Source organism: Anoplolepis gracilipes, chromosome 17 (assembly GCF_047496725.1).
Source record: "Anoplolepis gracilipes chromosome 17, ASM4749672v1, whole genome shotgun sequence".
Lineage (NCBI taxonomy): Eukaryota > Metazoa > Arthropoda > Insecta > Hymenoptera > Formicidae > Anoplolepis > Anoplolepis gracilipes.
The window spans coordinates 6,856,032-6,877,152 of NC_132986.1; the positions used below are offsets into that span (position 1 = coordinate 6,856,032).

Below are 21,121 nucleotides of genomic sequence, written 5' to 3' on the forward strand. Positions count from 1 at the left end.
AGAATTTCAGATTTCTTTTCAGAATTCAGATTAAAATTTTATAAGTGATTAGTTGACTTCAAATAGTATTAATTATGTTTTTATTATTTATTGTGTGTGTGTGTGTGTGTGTGTGTGTGTGTGTGTGTGTGTGTGTGTGTGTGAAAGAATATATGTATTAAGTAAAAATTAACGAATAAATTTTTTAATTCTGTGTGTTATCATACTCTAATTATAATTCAGATTAAATCTTTATTAGAGATCAGTCTACTTAAAATGAATGATAAGATAAACTATTAATAAATTATTTTGCACTTTTCTAAATTTAATTTATCGTTTTATTATTTTCATAATTTTTAATGTTAGTTGTTTTTTTTTATTACAAATCCTTTCTAAAGAAAATTAAATTTCACTCAACCTTTATTTATTATTTTCGTCAAAGAAAGGTTGGTTAAATACAAAAAGAAAAATGGTAAAAATTAATTCTATATAATATAATCATTTTAATCTTGTTGCAAAGCAAGTACGAAATAGACGGACAGTTGCAACTGTTAAATAGCTGTAATTTAGTATAAAGACATTTTCTCTCTCTCTGCCTCTCTCTCTTTGTCTATTTATCTGACAAACAAGTATGTGGTACTCGAAGAACGAGAGCGAGATTGGCGAGTTAACAGGCGTTTAGTCGCGTCGCGGACGGAAGACGGTCGTCCGTTATTTACGAGGCGTAACATCAGGATGCGAGAAACGCGGCACCGCAACGGGACGCCGTATCGTTAAAGTTGTAATACAGAGCTAAAATAGAGCGACATCGCGATGGCATCCGTCGACGAAATTGGATATTTGCGCGAGTCTCGACGTCTAATAAAGCTTTCGATATTCGTACTCGACACCGTTATTGACGAGGTATTCGTAGCGTAGTATGTACTCTTACTCGTTGTCGCAGACAATGTCGGTCAGCTAGATATTCTGGAATTTCTACAGTTTTTTAACGTCGATTCTACGGATATCACTTCAACGCTATTCTGAGAAGTATGCGGTTCATTCAGAATATCATTTAATGAGAATTTATTGAATATATATTTGAATTTCCACATAATTTTTATTGTAACAATAAATAAATACTTTGAATTGGAAGAAATTTTAAAAGAGAAATACTGAATATTGAATTGTTGTCAAATATCTTTCGTGTACGAAATATTCTGTGATTAGATGAGTTTTATATGACACGAGGAAAAAATCGAGTAAGCAAAAACACAAATACTATCAATGTATTTTTTTATATCTTATTTTTTTTTAAGTATTATGTGTTAAGATTATTTCTTCCCATTCTTCAACCAATTTGAGATAAAATTTATTTCATTAAGATTTTGTCATTAATAACAATAACTAAGTTTCAAATTAAAATTCTATTATATGGTGAGATTCTTCAAATCTGTAAAATCAATTCTTACATGAAAGTAGAACACATTGCAGCCATAAAATGCTACAGAAGCTAACGTTATCTAATTATGCGTTTTACATTTACACGAGGTTTCTGCTGTTGTAAAATTTACAATCTTGCCTCGCCGTCGCATTTAGCGATCTAAACACGCGACGGAGCAACGGCGAGAAATTCGCACGGAGTCTCGCTCTAAGAGGGTCGAAGAGTATCGGGCCGATGTTCGGAGAGGGAATAGTCAAGTAGGTAGAAAATACGTGATCCGGAATCTAGTATCGTGTATCGGAAAATCTAGCTATTACTCGACGCGTATTCCCGTCGTTCGGTGTCCCGTGCTCCCCCTTACTCCACGCGGCTCTTCCCTCCTAACGTCAAGTTTTATTTTGCCTCCCGGGGGAGATCTCGGACGGCCGGGCCGGTCGCGAGACGGTATTTTTATTCAAATTTTGCTCGATCCTCTCCAAGTTGCACGCGAGACCCGCCGCTCTTGAGAGGGGGCGGGCATCGCATTATGCGAAGTCGAAGTCGCTCGCTCGTTTCGCCCTAATGCCACAGCTTCGTAAATTCTATTTGCTCTTGTACCTTACCTCTCGCAACTCGGTAGTCGGTAGCTTGTAAATGACTTCCAACGATCGATATTCGCCTAACTGCGGCGAAATAATGCGGCCGTACTTTCGACAAGCGGAAACCAGAAACTATTTGCGAGAGCTTATGTGTCTTTATTGAGAGGGTATGTATGGTAGTGTCAGAGTTAACATTACTAGTGGGGGACTTCTTCTTGAGGGAAATTGAATGTGTTATTGTGTAATTTGAAATACGTAATCTTTCAAAAGAGGATTGCATTCATAAGAAGACGCATTAATCTAAATTACAAACATTATTAATGATACATGAAGGGAAAATAAGGAAAAATAAAGGGAAATAAAGAAAAAAATATTGAAAAATGCATTTGAGAAAAAAAGCCGATATTCAAATAAATTTAAAAATTATAAAATACAGTTTAGAGACAATGTCTTTGTTTTTTGTTTGGAAAATTTTCTGAGAAAATATAGAGAAACGCGCAAAGCGGTTTGTATATCGCTCGAATTTTGTCAGGTCCACACGACAGATGATAGGAGAGAGGGAAAAGGGAGAAGTAAATTCGTTGGAATATTTCATGCAAGCATCAACGTCCGAAATGGTGCTACTTACGTGGTAGCGACGTATAAAGTTTTATTAGCAAGTTCCGTCCAAGGATTTCTCTTTTCTCTCTCTTTCTCTTTCGTCGCGTATCTACTTTGCCAAGTTTCACAAACTAGTTCGCATGTTAGACGTGAGTTCCAACGTGAGATGAATCGCATTAGTAACGTCACCCTAAAATAACAGCTATCGTTGGAGCATCACACAATATTTGCAAAAAAAATATTTATATATAGAGACAATTAGAGAAAAAACTACTTTAAATTAAAATAAAATATAGTTGACATTTGTGTATATATCTGTTTAATTGTGCCATTTATATATTACAAATATATTATAAATTTATATAGATAAATAGAGAAAAAAATATTTACATATATTAATATTTTTAATTATATAATAATTTTCCCTTAAAAAACATGCAATTATTTATAAAGAAAATATAATCGCTGCGTATAAAAAATATTTTCTTCAAATCATCGACATTTTTCGAGTCAACCGTGGCAATTGAAGGACCGATAAGAATTGTCTACTTCTATCGCTATCACCGTTCGCATTTTGCAAAGAGTCCCTTGCTCTTGTTGTAAGAACAGAAGCTGACGGTCTAAACAAGCAACCTATAGAAGTAAAACCACCGAGAAGTAGAAGGGAGCGAATAATCGGTTCCTCTCGAAAGAGAGAGCGAGAGGGCTCCGTCACAATGCGAGGCTGATACTCGGGTAAATCTTTCGACGGCGAACCGAGAGAGGCGATCCAACGCCGTCATTGTGGCGCTGTCCGGCACAGCTGATAAGACTTACTCACTTACCCTTCCCGTGCTAAGTTCTTTCTCGGCAAAAGAGATCCAAGAAAATACTCTGCGCCACGAGACACTGAGTACTACACTAAACGAGAGCGGTGCCGTTAAATCTGCGAAGGACGTCCGATAACGAACACAAATCCCGACGTGCAAGATGAAAAGAACCGTTTGCCGAAAGATATTAGTCAACGTTTGAAGAATATCAGTTTAACGCTTTATCAACACGCTAAAAACTTTTTTTAATTTTAATATTTTTTAGTTTTTTTATTTTTTAATATTTTTATATTAATTTTTTTTTGTTATCTGTTTTAGCAAAAACTTCATATTTTAAAGAGGAACCTTTTATTAGAAACGTATAGAAGAATTTTTTATTAATACATTCTTATCGAAAAAAATATCACTATATGAATTGTGTATTTTCATTGTATCGTTGATGCACGTAGTCATTTATAATCTTTCTGTATTTATTGATATAATAGCTTGAAGAGTAATACTCTCTTATGTATGTATGTGCATGTATGTGTATGTGTGTGTGTGTGTGTGTGTGTGTGTAATATACACGGTCGAAAGTCAAAGTTAGTCTGAATATGCTTCGCGGCGATATTTCGTTCAAGCTTAGCGCTTTGGAGCAATAAGCTTGTCGGCTGCTTTCGCAATTGGAATTACGTGATGTGCCGTGTACATATCTCTTCGCCATCGTCACGAACAAGTTACCCATCAGGAGATGTACCAGCAGAAAGAGAGAGAGAGAGAGAGAGAGAGAGAGGGGGAAACACTGAATACAACGAGAAATTCGCCTAGACCGTAATTAGGCGAGACTTGCCGGCATTGTGAATGTAAACTTATCACCGTCACGATTAAACGGACAAATCAACGTATATAATCATGTAGGTAATATATTTATGTAAGTTATATTGCACACTGAAATAAAATAAAAACATTAGAAAATTTCGAAAGAAACATAAAATTCAATGAAGAAAGATATACAGAAGAAAAGATATGATGTTGAGAATTACAAAACCTTAGAGAAAAGATATGATAATGAGAAAAATATGAGGATATTTCTTTCTTGTCGAATGTGAAGATTATATAAGAAGAAAACACAGTTTTAAAGAGAATCCTCTAAAAAAAACAAAATAAAATACGCGACTGCTAAGACATTGCTCTATTATTTTTTTATTTCTAGCAAAGAAATTCAGGAAATAAATTTTAAAATGCATATATCAAATAAATTTCTTATTTTCAAAAATTGTATACACATTCACTTAAGTTTTAACAAAGTTTAAGCTATTGGAGAAGATAACAGTATTTATTTTTTTATTTTTACAGCAATACTTCATTATATCATTTTTTAAAAATAAAGATCTGAGAATTTATGTCAATCGTAGCGCGAATGACGGGAATGAAGAAAGAGCCGCAAAGAAAATGGCGAGTTTTATCGGTCGGAAGTGGTAATGTAAGCGTAATGATTTTGTAACGAGGTGCGGGTCAGTCTTGTTTTGCCAAAAGAAAAAGAGATTAGCTTTTGTGTGAGGGAGCAGAAAGAAAGAGGACCCTCTTTTCTTTGCCTGCCGACTATCTGTGTCTTCGCTATCGATCTACCGATTGATCTTTTCTTTCCTTTTAATGCATCTCTCGCGTCTTCCCTTTTCTCACTCTCACGTTTCTGAGTTGTGAGATATTTCACCCGTGCTTCTCCTCTCGTTGCGTACCATCCTAAATATTCCACTCTGTTTTCTCCGTAACTTCCGTTTGCGCCGGAAGTCACGTTGCACCCTTGAATGTATTCCAAGAGAGAGTGGAATTCTTGACAGGAAGAACTGCGAAATATTTTTGAACGTCGTCCTTGCAACTTGAGAAAGTTTCTCTCTCGGGTGGTATCGGATGAAAAGATAAGAATTATTAATGTTGAACGCGCTCGCGAAGTGCGGTAGGGTTGTGTTACATCGGGTATCTGCAAACTGCGATGATTGTTTGTCTAGTTAAAACATCTTATAATTCACGAAAAGTTCTAAAACAAATTTTCCATTGATGAAAATTTAATGCAGAAACATTATCTAATAAGTTTTTATTGTTGATGTTAAATATCTTTATGATAAAATAATTTACAATTCTGCTAACAATAATATATTAACGCAAAAATGACTTTAAATAGGACAAAGTTTGCTCGAAAATGGGAAGAATTGCAGCAATTATTTTAATTATTTTTGTTTTATTTGCTTAATTTGTTAACTATAGGCATATTACACTTATTTCTATTTTATTTGATGTGCTTTTAGTTATATTTATTTCTGTTTTAATTCAGCATTTTTTATTTTGAATAAATTGCGACTTATTTTTAATATATACATACATATATATAAAATGTAATAATAATAATAAATTTTTATTTTGTTTTTCTTCCTTTTTCTATAGAACAAACTTTCTTAAGTATTACGAATGCATGTACTCTTTATGAGACGTGTTGATTTATGATTTATGGTATCAAGAGAGAGTTGTGTCCTAGTGATCGCGAAACGCGAGCTATTGTATAGTAATTTGTAGTTTAATTCGCGGAAATTGACGATGAATGAACGCGATGCGCTGCTTAATTGGATCGGCATTTCCGTGAACTCTTAACCGGACGAAACTAGTTCGTTTGTTATATCACCGATTGCATTCACGTACATTCTTGTCACTATACAGGTCAAAACTCCTTCCGCTTTTACGCTATATATTATTAATCGCACTGAAATTGATGTCACTAATGCTCGATATTCCTAAATGCTCTCTCGCTTACTATTGCGAAATATTAATAAATTTCTGCTAGATTTAACATGTATAAAATATCCTGAAATTATCGGAGATTTTAGGAGCTTACTATAATACTTTAGAAGATTCGTTGATGAAGCAAATTTTTTTATTACAATATCAATATGTCAAAAAATTTTTAAATTATTAACCATTAAAAATGAAAAATTTTTGCATGTTAAAAAATTGAGATAAATTTAATTATTTATATTAATATGCAATATATACGTTATTTTTATTACACTACACATTTCCAATTATTATATTTTCAATTGCCATTCTTCATACATTAGTTTTATTTTCCATTTAATATTTTATTATTAATCAAATTTTTATAGCAATTTTACAAGTGAGTAAAATAACTGATCGATACAACGTATAGCACTTTATTTGTTGTCCTACAAGTATTTTCAAAGCATTTCAGAATTCTCGAAACACCTTTAACCCGAAAAGAAACTAGTTCTTGTCTGTTTTCATCTATAAAAGTCGTTCAATTTATCCTTTTGTAAAGGCGGCATAAGAGCACAAGCTGCCGATCGGAAGAAGACTTTTACTCGTTGAATCCCTTGTGAGCAACACTGGCTATCAGCGCCTCGTGACCTATCGATTGCAATACTCCGTATCAAAGTGCGCGATTGGAGCATGTATCGGAATTGCGCTGGAATTGCGCCTCGCTGTCGATAAGCGCGGAAATCGCCCTTTTTCGACGATTTAGTCAAGACTTCCTTTTCGAGCGTACGAATCGACGATCGAAACCACATTTACTTCCAGACAAATATCCAACTATTCCTACATGTCCTCCAAATCTTACTCTCTTGTTCTCGGAAAAGCCTTTTCGTGTTTTAACATTGTCAAAATCTGTTATCCGAAGTATATCCTCGGGACGGATTCTTCTTTTAGTGACGATGATATGCTCTCGAAGAGGAAAGGAAAAGAAAGAGGGTGTTATCTAATAATAATTATATCTAGTATGCGTGTTTTATATGTTTACGTTAGCTGAAAATAATTCTTGAATATATCATACGTGCAAGATCTAAACATAGTAACTGCTTTTAATTTTAATGACTTTGAATTTGAAATAGATTATTTTTTAATTAAAATAAATTAATTGAATTGAGTAATCGTTCCTGAATTGGTAAAATACAAAAGCTATTGCAAATAAAAATTTTATCTCTTGTTATTCTAATTTTTTTTCTGAGAAATTTCATCGCGATATTTATTGAATATTAAAAAGTTGCGATAAATAACCATCTTGTTTGAATTTTTTTTTAATCTAAAATCTCAGAATTTATGTCAAACAATTTATCGTAGAAATAGAGATCAATAGCATTGTGTGACTACGCTGTTTTACATAGAATCACTATACTTTTTGCCGCAGCCTTCGATCAAAAGTTGCCGCATGCAATTCGCGGCGACTCGACACCGTTCAAGACTCGTCTCGGCCATTAAAACGCTGGCGATCGAGAAAGTTTGCGAATTTATCGCCTTAATCTTGTCCGGGAATATTTATGACTGGTCCGGCCGGCCGGCTGGTCGCCAAAGTTCACTTCGTTTCGTGCGAAACTCACGCGTTTACACCAAAGCTGTCGTCCAGCTTTGTGACCATCACTATCATTTTCTCCTTTTCTCTTTCTCTACGATCAGCCCTAAAACCTATGCAAAGCCGACTGTTGTTTTTAGATGCACGCGGACGAATTGCACATGGGATGTAAATCCGCGGGAAGACATCCGACCGAGCTCAGACTTGGCGGATAATAGCGATGTTGCTCGCTGAATCTGCTCGCGGAAACTTGCGACAGCGTTAAACTTTAAAGGCAACATCTCTGCATTTTACAAGTATAGAGAAAGTTTGTCGATCGAGTAAACGTGGACGACGTCAACTATTATGATATAAATTAAAGAACAAATAGCGAATGTTAAGTCAACGTTTTCAGATTTCAATTCATCAAATAGACCTTATGTACTTACTAAAATATTTTTTTATTATTTTTTGTATTTTAAATGGTAATAAGTTCTGAAAAAAACGAAAATTTTGAAAAAGAAATACATAAAAATATTAATACTTTTCTTTTGTTTATACATTTTTACAATAGGAATCTTAATACGTATACATATTTTATAACTCTTATTTCAGTTATTATTTTAATTCTACATAATTGTCACACTCTCGGCTAATTATCTTATTTTTATTCTTTCATTAATTCATCATTATTCATTAATTCAACTTCATATATCAATCTTCAACTTCGACATTTTTATTTCATTAAAACTGTAAAACAATTTGTTTGGTTAATAATCAAAATTATAATATGAAATTTATTATGAAATTTTATGGATTAAATTATATAGAATAAGTTTTATGTATACATAAACAACATTATCATGTGTCTATTTTTTAAAAATTTTTCTATGTTTTCCATTTTTATCATACGATAGATTTCGAGGTTCGATTTTTTTATGTAGTCTTATCCTCAAAAACACAAATTTTTCTTACACTTACTACAATATACATCGCGTTTTTTTTATTGACAGGTTTGTAAATTATAACATTACACGTCGATATAAAAAAATATCTAATATTTTATATAAAAGTCTTAGGCCATTCGATTCTATAGGATCGAAAATATAGGAATAAAAGTTCATAAAAAACTACGAAACAATTACTTTATACTACTTTCTTTATTTTTCTCATGTTCAAGTTTTATCTTTTATATATATTCAGTATGTGTCAATAATACATCTATTATTTATTGTTTCTATATGACAATATTTTTGTGTATGTGTGCTGAACATGTTTATTGATTTACATATTTACATACATTTTCTTAATAATTTTATTTATTACTGTAACGAAAAATTTTATTATTTAATTTTATTTATTGTCAAATATATTTACAGTATAAAACATTTTGTATAAGTGTATATATTATTTATAAATATATATTTATGATTTAAATATATGTTACGGAAACTCAACAAATATAACTTTTTCATTTTTTATATCTAATTTATTACACATAATTTTTTAATTATATGTAATAAATTAGATATAAAATTACATATTAAAATGCAGATTAAAGATTTATTATTTTAATATTATACATATAATACAGGATACATGTAATAAAATTAGATATATTATATAATTTTCTAATGTTAATACAATAGCTTATATATTTTAAAAGAGTGCATGTTCTTTTATTGAAAAAGAAAGAAAAGAGACTACTCTTTATTTGAGCGAATAAATAGTAATGTACATTTGTCGATTAATTTTATTATCGTTAATTGAGTAGAATTTAATAGAATTTTAAACTTAGTAATTTAAAATTTAGATATATAAAATGCAATGACATATAGATTTTTGTAAAGAATAATTACTTTTATTTTTGTAAAAAAAATATACGGTTTAACTCAATTAATAGATTTGTCATTAAAAAGATCTATAATATATCTTCGAAAGGATCTATAATATTCGTCTTCGAATATTTTGTACTTATTTGCCTTACATTATTAATATGACATTTTGAGAATCATAATATGACTTTTATGAAAATACTTTTGATAATCACAAAAAATAACTTGTGATAATCATAAAATATAATATTTATTTATTTAGAGCAAATGTGTGGAACCCTAATTCGATCGATTCTTCCATTGGGAAGATATGGCATTTTATCTACAAGGAATTTTATTCCTCCTCTAAGAGCATAATTGCTGTCTAAATTATCTTCCACAAAATCCATCAGCTCTTCTTTCGTCACCTATAAGACACAATAACGTGAAATTTTTGTAAACAGATTTGCTCGATTTTATGAAAAGCAGAGAGTTTTTAAACCTTTGCTTCTGGCATTATTGTAACAAATGCCTTCGGAATTTGGCCGTCATAAATATCCGGCACAGCTATTACGGCGGCCTCAGATACAGCCGAATGACATTTTAATACTTCTTCAATTTTTGTCGATAAAATATACATGTCCTTATATTTAATCATATCTTTCAATTTACCGATGACAAAAATGTCTCCGTCTTCGTCATAATATCCTATATCTTCTGTATAATACCATCCTAAGAGATATTGCATATTGTACAATTTTTTTCATTAATGGTTTGCATAACTACTGGATTTTATGAGTCATTTTAGAAATAATAATTATAAGATCAATTAAAAGAAAAACTGTAACGAACCTTCTATTGTACGTTTTGTATCTTCTTTACTCTCGAGTGCTTTTATCGCATCAAAGACTGCTACGATTGGTGTGCGACACCAGATCTCCCCGTGTGTGTTTGGACCTACTGGTAGTCTCGTTTTAAAATCAATAAACATTAATTTAACATTTTTACTCGCACAACCGCTAGATCCGATCTTATTAGAGTTCCGCTGATAAGTGATCACACCTGTTTCCGAAAGACCTGAAATATAAGAAAATATAATAATAACCCAAAGATTATTGATTTTTTATATTACATAATTTAATATTGATTACAATAATTGTAACAAGTATACGTACCGTATACTTGAATGATAGACACGTTCGGTAAGGATTTGATAAGATTTTCATGAACTTCGTATTTAATTGACGTATCACCGAATAGCACTTGTTTCAAGGAAGAGATATTATATTTCTTACAGACGTTGGTATTAGTTAATTTATTACACATGTTACTTTTAAGAAATACCCACTTCACCTGAAAATAACGATTGAGGAAATTTTTTTAATACTATTTTATTAAGTTTATTAAATAAAAAAAAAGAGAAAATATTATATTTTATTTCTTTTCTCGTATATTTTCAAGTTACCTTATACTTTTCTACTATTTGAAATAAATTTTCCTCGTTAAATGTCGATGATTTGATCGCTGTCACATACCAAAGTATACTGCGAATAGTCAACAACAGACTATGAGTCCAATTTAATGGTTCGTACCATAGACCAACGTCTTTGGGTCTCATAGTCGGCGTATATTCATTTGACGGAGCTGTAAACGCTCCGTAAGGAACGTGCACGTGTCCAGGATAAGTTGCCGTGTTGGAAGAAAACATCACTACTGCTCGTTTCTTTTCACTTTGTTTTAGGCACGTAAACATTTCGATTTTTTGCTGATCAACCTTGCTGTTTAAAATTGAGTCGAGAGATGTATATTTACTTTGTTCTTTCTTATTGACAACTATTATTTTCGCACGCACTGGTTGATCGCAGTGGCGTGTAAATATAAGAGCGGTTTCCAACTTCACAACATCTTCAGCGTCGATAAATATTATATCTGGATTATGTTCCATTAAAAAGTAAAGAGTTCTAATACTGTCTAAAAAATATTTATATATAATTAAATAAAAAGAAAAGACATATATGTATAGGAGTATATTGGAGTATAAGATCACATGTATAGAAGTATATGATAAAAAAGATATTCCTCGAATTTTTCTGAGGAAAGATCAGACTATGTACGTACCCTTTAAATACTCGGTATCCCACGGAGTCACTACAAAGTTGAGATATATGCCTGCCAAAAGCGGCACGTAGGCTTGCATTTTATTGTGTGTGCATATCGTTAATACGCTGTTTTGTTGAAAGCCTTGATCATTTATCCATAAGGCTAGCTTCACGCTATTCTCCTTCATCTGCTGGAATGTAACTTCTTCTCCCGTTTCTGCATCTATCTGCGAAAATATGTCAATTGCATTTATATTACTAAATGATATATTAAATATGTATCTCATTTAGTATCGTAATTTTGCTTTCATAATTAATGAATGTCCCCCCCCATATTCTTTGTTAAACCAATATCATGTTAACCACTATGTTAAATAATTCTTATTATTAAAATATGTTACCTGGCCAATTAATTCCGGGTTACATGCAAATGCGCTCAAAATAAAATCTCCAAGATTTACATAACAATGTGGACAACTTTCGCCAACAAGAACATTGTTGACTGAATTTCTTGATGGTTTATTCTCTTTATCTTCTTCCAGAGACACATCCTGAAAATACACTTTATTAATAACACTCCTAGCTACTTGTAAATTTTATGAAATAAATTTTATTATATATATCTTGTATATATCTTTTATATATATATTATATATATATATATATATGTATATATATATATATAAATAATATGTATTATTTACATATATTTGTTATTTATACATATCTATTATACAAACGTTTTGTGCACATACCTTTTCCGTAGTAGAATTTCTTGATGGTTTATTCTCTTTATCTTCTTCCAGAGACACATCCTGAAAATATACTTTATTAATAACACTCCTAGCTACTTGTAAATTTTATGAAATAAATTTTAATATATATATATTATATATTATATATATCTTGTATATATCTTTTATATATATTATATATATATATATATATATATATATATATAAATAATATGTATTATTTACATATATTTGTTATTTATACATATCTATTATACATACGTTTTGTGCACATATCTCTTCCGTAGTAGAATTTCTTGATGGTTTATTCTCTTTATCTTCTTCCAGAGACACATCCTGAAAATACACTTTATTAATAACACTCCTAGCTACTTGTAAATTTTATGAAATAAATTTTAATATATATATCTTGTATATATCTTTTATATATATTATATATATATATATATATATATATATATATAAATAATATGTATTATTTACATATATTTGTTATTTATACATATCTATTATACATACGTTTTGTGCACATATCTCTTCCGTAGTAGAATTTCTTGATGGTTTATTCTCTTTATCTTCTTCCAGAGACACATCCTGAAAATATACTTTATTAATAACACTCCTAGCTACTTGTAAATTTTATGAAATAAATTTTAATATATATATATTATATATTATATATATCTTGTATATATCTTTTATATATATTATATATATATATATATATATATATATATAAATAATATGTATTATTTACATATATTTGTTATTTATACATATCTATTATACATACGTTTTGTGCACATATCTCTTCCGTAGTAGAATTTCTTGATGGTTTATTCTCTTTATCTTCTTCCAGAGACACATCCTGAAAATACACTTTATTAATAACACTCCTAGCTACTTGTAAATTTTATGAAATAAATTTTAATATATATATCTTGTATATATCTTTTATATATATTATATATATATATATATATATATATATATATATATATAAATAATATGTATTATTTACATATATTTGTTATTTATACATATCTATTATACATACGTTTTGTGCACATATCTCTTCCGTAGTAGAATTTCTTGATGGTTTATTCTCTTTATCTTCTTCCAGAGACACATCCTGAAAATACACTTTATTAATAACACTCCTAGCTACTTGTAAATTTTATGAAATAAATTTTAATATATATATATTATATATTATATATATCTTGTATATATCTTTTATATATATTATATATATATATATATATATATATATAAATAATATGTATTATTTACATATATTTGTTATTTATACATATCTATTATACATACGTTTTGTGCACATATCTCTTCCGTAGTAGAATTTCTTGATGGTTTATTCTCTTTATCTTCTTCCAGAGACACATCCTGAAAATATACTTTATTAATAACACTCCTAGCTACTTGTAAATTTTATGAAATAAATTTTAATATATATATATTATATATATCTTGTATATATCTTTTATATATATTATATATATATATATATATATATATATATATATATATATAATAATATGTATTATTTACATATATTTGTTATTTATACATATCTATTATACATACGTTTTGTGCACATATCTCTTCCGTAGTAGAATTTCTTGATGGTTTATTCTCTTTATCTTCTTCCAGAGACACATCCTGAAAATATACTTTATTAATAACACTCCTAGCTACTTGTAAATTTTATGAAATAAATTTTAATATATATATCTTGTATATATCTTTTATATATATTATATATATATATATATATAAATAATATGTATTATTTACATATATTTGTTATTTATACATATCTATTATACATACGTTTTGTGCACATATCTCTTCCGTAGTAGAATTTCTTGATGGTTTATTCTCTTTATCTTCTTCCAGAGACACATCCTGAAAATATACTTTATTAATAACACTCCTAGCTACTTGTAAATTTTATGAAATAAATTTTGATATATATATTATATATATCTTGTATATATCTTTTATATATATTATATATATACATATATATAAATAATATGTATTATTTACATATATTTGTTATTTATACATATCTATTATACATACGTTTTGTGCACATGTCTTTCCCGTAGTAGAATTTCTTAGTGGTTTATTCTCTTTATCTTCTTCCAGAGACACATCCTGAAAATATACTTTATTAATAACACTCCTAGCTACTTGTAAATTTTATGAAATAAATTTTAATATATATATCTTGTATATATCTTTTATATATATTATATATATATATATATATAAATAATATGTATTATTTACATATATTTGTTATTTATACATATCTATTATACATACGTTTTGTGCACATATCTTTCCCGTACTAGAATTTCTTGGTGGTTTATTCTCTTTATCTTCTTCCAGAGACACATCCTGAAAATATACTTTATTAATAACACTCTTAGCTACTTGTAAATTTTATGAAATAAATTTTAATATATATATATTATATATATCTTGTATATATCTTTTATGTATATTATATATATACATATATATAAATAATATGTATTATTTACATATATTTGTTATTTATACATATCTATTATACATACGTTTTGTGCACATATCTTTCCCGTAGTAGAATTTCTTGATGGTTTATTCTCTTTATCTTCTTCCAGAGACACATCCTGAAAATATACTTTATTAATAATACTTCTAGCTACTTGTTAATTTTATGAAATAAATTTATATATATATATATATATATATATATATATTATATATATCTTGTATATATCTTTTATATATATTATATTTAATAATATATATATATATATATATATATGTATGTATTATTTACATATATTTGTTATTTATACATATCTATTATACATACGTATTGTGCACATATCTTTCCCGTAGTAATTTGCTTGTTACGAGACATTTCTTTACCTATACTTTATTGTAATAATTTTATGGAGATTAATATTAATAGTTAGATCAATATTAACTTATCACAATGGAATACTGTACATCACCAAATTTTAAATTCTACTGGTGTAATATTTATGATCATAACATATAATGTTCTTAGGAGGGTCACAAATTGAAAATATTTTGATCAGGCATGATTGAGCGAGAGTACAGGGCTGTAGCGAATTCACTTGGCACCTCTCACTTATGTTTTACCTTTGTTTCCAAATTTTATATTTTTCTATTTATTTTGAATATTCTTTCTTGCATTCAACGATTTGACGTATGCTTGTCCCTATCGTATTTGGTTTTTTGACGCGTATATTGGAAGAAAAATTTTATTTTATTTTTGACATCAATGCACATATTATAGATCTAGACTCTAGACGATCGTATCAGAACCGATCTTACCGTAACAAAACCGATTGGCGTTTGATTGAGAAAAATTTACTTTGGCAGGGATTGATTCGTTTTGTACCCGTGTAAAATGTTACCGTGAATGGATAACAAATCATGCGTCAAAATGTACGATGAATTATGCTATGCTTACGTGTGCATCTGATATTCCATAACCGGGAACACAGCTCGCGATGATCGAATTTTCTCTCGTTTTTCCTGATATGTCCGAAATGTCGATATGTCTTAAGCTTTGAACACGTTTATGGGATTAATGTATGCTCGGAAAATAAATTTTCGATTGCGTCACGTTGAAGTGATATACATAAATCATTAAAGAAGAACATTTATATATATGAATATTTTGTCATGTTAATCAAATATAAATGAAGGTATAATGACACATTTAAATATATTAATATAAGTATTTATAATTAAACATTATTATGTGATGTATAGATTTTTAAACTAAATTAATCTCTTTCGTCTGTTATATTATTCATATGAAAGCAATATAAACAGTCTTTAATTATTTCGATAATATGTTTTATATTTATTTCATAAATCAGTGATAAAATATCATAAAATATATAAAATATTATAATGCTGTATTGATTTTTTACCGGATTGAAACGACTAATAATTTTGCGATCTACAATTTTAATTTTTTATTTAATTTTTTACTTATTTTTGCTTAGATTTGTTATAAAAATCTCTATATTCTTTATTATATATAATAATCAATTTAAAAGATTTCATGCAAGACATATTCAGTATTTAAATAATTTTTTATATCACAAAAATACATATATGTTTTCAAAATTTTATTAACTTTTAAAATTAATTTTTGGAAAAAAACTCACTTGAAGATAAAAATGTAAATACAACTTTTTATGATTCAAAGTATCAATTAAGTTATACCTCGTTGATTGTCTATTTACTTATTCTAAAATATGACTTTTTTATTATCTACGCAGAAAAAAAACAATTTGCTCTTATAATTCTAATTAGCTGATCACTTATAGCAACTATGGCAATTTTTGTCAATCCTTTAATCGATCAGTCAGAGAAGCTGTGAAAGAAAGTTTAAAGACTAAGATACTAATGATCGTAATTTGACTTGATGTTAGAAATTAATGAACATTATACGAGTCCGAATATACATCAATTATCTTGTTTTGCTATTCATTGATTTATTTAGCCGCATTGACATATCCCGCGAGGAAAACGAAAAAGAAAATATTGGTATCATATATGAAAGAGGATAATGATTGCTGATAATGAAACTCAAAAAATGTTACTAGGGGAAAAGAAGAATGCAAGCATTGTATTATAAAAGAATGAAGAAAGATCGATTTCGCGGATGATTTTTAAATCTATATTGTAATAGCGTCTTAAATGTTGAAAGTTATCTATTTCATAATCGATCGTTGCAAGTGGTACAATTTAACTATCTACCGAGGATTTCGCGATGGAATTTTCACAATGGAAAATTTGAGAATGGCCAAATATCCGATGGGAATTACAAATTCCCCGACAACTACTTTGGTATCGTTACGAGGGGACGATTTCTGTCCCTATTTTTTACAGTCTATATACACATGGTTCGAAAACGAGAGACAGTAAAGTATGATATAAATATATATATGATATAATCTCTTGAATAAATTTACTTGAAATTTGAATTATAAATTATTTGAATTATAAATTATAATTATTTTTATTAATATTATTATGAATTTTATGATATTAACGATATTTTATCAAATAAATAAAACTGCATAAATATATATGATAATCATAATTCATTGATCGTAATTCATTGATGGAATCTTTTTCATATAATGTGTCTGTTCTTTTCAGTTCTTATGTAAATTGTTTAAATATGAACAATTTATGTAAAAATTAAGAAAGACAGATACATTATATGAAAAAGATTCCATTGATGAATTGTGATACATTACGATTAACTACGATTATCAACAGTGCTCACAAATAGATGACGATGCGCAGCTCTCGAACGATCTTCCCACGTGAACTCGTATTTATAATCGTTTGTTTTCAATAGGTGTTCACAATTAATAGTTAATATTATTTAATATGATCTAAACAATTGAAATTTTCTTTACAAGCTACCAATAACTTTAAAATTAAACAAAAAAGGACACTCCTGTTACGTATTTCCGATCGGTTTGGATTATAAAAATCCTTAAATAAACTGTTCAGTAACTTGCTTAGAAAAGCACTGCAAGTATCTTCGAAATGACCTTACATTTTTCGTGTGTCGAAATAGGACTACAGTTACCTGAAAATCACTAGCATTTCACTAAAACAGGACCACGTTACCTGAAAATCACTGGCACTTCACTAAAATCACAAGTGTGTGTGCGTGTTTACTTGTTAATGATAATCACACAGTTATAACACACTTAGTGACTTTATCTAACTCGATAACATTTTTTATCAAACAATAATATAACAAGATAACAATACCAGTTACAAAACATAAAACATTTTATTTGCATGAAACATTTTTTTACGCGTTACATTTAATTAGAAAATATCTGGAAAAGAGATATTTCTTATGAAGAAGTAGATAAAAATAAAAAAGGTTCTGATATATATTAATTATAAAATAAAGTCAGGAGTTATTAGCCCCATTCACTTCGACTTTCTTTTTATGAAATAGTTTTCTTGTCAAAATTTTTTCAATTTTACTATCTATTACTATTTGACGAACGCAACCGATTATTGCGTGTAATAAAAGCTCTATCTTTTTACCGTGCACCACAGGCTTAAGGGTGAAGGGTAGCAGCAGTGCTTATAGAGAAACAGGTCGAATACCGCGGTTCTCATGATGGCTACTCTATGAATTATTCAACATGCCCGCGGGACACGCCGTCATTGCTTTTGTAGAAACTGTAGCCGCCGCCGTTCCGTCGCCAGGACGCGTCGGCCGGATATATTATTGCTCTTCTTTTCTCCTCGCAGGGAGAATCTAATCTACCTGGCTTTCTTCTGTAGCATTTACGGTATACATCGAGATATCATCGGGCACGTGTCGCGTAAAGATTTCGATTCACACTTCCTTTCAAATAGTATTGAAAGTTGCATCGGGCGTTAGGTACAAAATAAGACTAAATCCACAATAGGTAAAGTAAACCATAAGGGATTAACCAATCATACTTGAATATTCTTCTCGTATTCTGTGATTGGTCAATTCCTTATGGTTTACGATGGCTATTGTAGACATGGCCTAAGCAACAATAGGCAGAACAACAAAAAGTGTCGAGACATCTTCATGAGTTTCGGAACGCACATAAATCACATTCTTGGAATTTTTCTTTAGCGTTCTGAAACTTATTGAAAGTGAAAACCTTTTGATCCATTATATACATTAAAACTTTAAAATTAGAATATAAATGAAAAACCGAAAATGTCACAATCACACTCTTTACTTATGTCTTTTTATTAAGATGTAACATTTAATTTATAAGTTTATGAAAACTGAAATTACATTAAGAGTTTTAGTAAAAATTCTAAAAAAAGTAAAATTATGCAAAAGAAAAGTTATTTTAATTATATGAGATTTTTTGTACAATTATTGAAGAAGACCTGAAGAGAGACTGAAACGTTTAACAATAAGTTAAATTAATTAAATAAAAATCTTTAATTGAATATCTTTATTACATAAAGCTTTTGATCTTGAAAGTTGGCTCTCACTTGTTTATTTGATTATTGCTTATTAATTATATAAGAGTTGAATTAACGAGTTTGGACATAAATAATTGATACGATTTTATAATTATTCATTATTCATTATATATTAATTAAAGCAGAATGAAAACTATTTTAAATTAAAAGTAGAATATCATTAATTAAAGTATAATTTTGATTTCTACGACTTAAAATTATTAACGTTGTCAGTTATTAGTTAAACTCTTTACTTTTTAATTATTTTATGTTTTATAATTATGTAGAAAGCTATTGAAAATTGTGCGCCTCTCTCTTGTCAGTGAAGCATTACTTCTTATCTTTTCAATGTATTTTCTACTTTCTATAATTAAGAGTGATACTAGCGACACATTGAAATACATTGCATGCCATAGAAATCAAACAAATCTTGTTTGAAAGACATTCAATAGTGATTCTAAAAGTCGCTTTGCGCCGCGAATTAATTTGCCAAATCAAAGAAATGCACATTTTCCGGCGAAACGAGCGAAAAATAAGCAAAAAACTCCTTGATTTGGTGAGACACGAAGTAATTTTTCCGCTCTCGAACTGACGGAAGCTGTATGTACTTCAGACGTCTGAGCACTCGGCCGTCGATCTGACATCGTTTTAATGAGACTGGCTACGACTAAAAGAAAGAGAGAAAGAGATAGAGACAGAGAGAAACCGGCTGAAAAAAAAGGAGACAGCAATAAAGAAGCATTATGGAAGCGCGGCGAGTTCGGCCGAATTAGCGGCGAGCTAATGACAAAAAGTCGAATTAAAATAACAATTGCGTCGGGACGAGAGTACGCGAGGGGATTTAAATCCCCTCTGTCCTCTCCCCCGCCCCTCGCAGTCTACCCCCCGGCGCTCGTAGACTCGCTGGAATATTTTGAAATTGCAAATTTGCGTCGCATCCCGTCTCTCTTTCTCTCTCGCTCTTTTCCGAGAATTTAAATAAAATACGCACCCCATCGATTTGCAGCTTTCCGGGCGGGGGCGATGGCAGGAGCGCAGGCCAGGAGGTACCTCTTTATCGTTTTCCGATGAAATCGTATTTGGCGACAACGCGGATCGATGCGTCCCTCGCGTAAACGCAACGTCGCGTTCTGTCATATTCATGGATAAGTGGATGCTGCGCAGACGGACCGACGGCAACGATGTCATAACGGCGATTTAAATCGCCGAGATAAAATATTTTAGATCGCAGATTCTAGATTTATACTTTGTCTGGAAATTCTTCATGGTAAAGATTTAACTATATAAAATTTTTACCTTATAAATTCTGGCGAGCATGTTTTTTGCATATTTTATTCTTTAATCTTTTAAGAATATATATAAAAAACAACATTCTTAATTTACCGTTCCGTTCTTTCTCTCGCGAAGTGGTCTCCTTCATATTTTAGAAATTTCTATGCAAACTATGTACGTTTAATGATTATCTAATTTTCTGCTATCTATAATTGATAATTAAAATAAGAGATATCTTACGGAAATTTACTCTAGCATTTATCTACATTTGCATTCTGGTAAGAGCACGGCATTCGAATATACTCGAGCAAATCGAGCGAAGTCGAGATACACATGCGAGGAAAAGCCAGGGATTCCACGATACTTTTCAGCATCTGACTCATGTGTATCGCGATATGCGCCGCGCGATAGAATATTA

At 29.8% G+C, this 21,121-nt stretch overlaps 1 protein-coding gene across 8 annotated transcripts; it reads right to left on the reverse strand.

Moving 5' to 3' along the window:
- Positions 1 to 9,371: 9,371 nt before the first annotated feature.
- LOC140675230 (luciferin 4-monooxygenase-like) lies at positions 9,372 to 15,468 on the reverse strand. 8 transcript variants are annotated; one of them, XM_072909457.1, is made up of 19 exons: positions 15,266 to 15,468; positions 14,982 to 15,056; positions 14,725 to 14,799; positions 14,479 to 14,553; positions 14,224 to 14,298; positions 13,978 to 14,052; positions 13,702 to 13,776; positions 13,430 to 13,504; positions 13,166 to 13,240; positions 12,892 to 12,966; positions 12,634 to 12,708; positions 12,373 to 12,432; positions 12,019 to 12,168; positions 11,637 to 11,844; positions 10,984 to 11,489; positions 10,694 to 10,871; positions 10,371 to 10,595; positions 10,021 to 10,250; positions 9,372 to 9,946 (listed from the first exon to the last, which is right to left on the reverse strand). In XM_072909457.1, the coding sequence occupies exons 1-19, from the start codon at positions 15,311 to 15,313 to the stop codon at positions 9,794 to 9,796; spliced, it is 2,508 nt and encodes an 835-aa protein (XP_072765558.1). In that variant the 5' UTR covers positions 15,314 to 15,468; the 3' UTR covers positions 9,372 to 9,793. The 8 variants fall into 8 exon arrangements, with proteins under 8 accessions (XP_072765558.1, XP_072765559.1, XP_072765560.1 ...); XM_072909458.1 differs by lacking the exon at positions 14,725 to 14,799 and having other exon boundaries at positions 15,266 to 15,467; XM_072909459.1 differs by lacking the exon at positions 14,479 to 14,553 and having other exon boundaries at positions 15,266 to 15,467.
- Between the last annotated feature and the right edge of the window lie 5,653 nt (positions 15,469 to 21,121).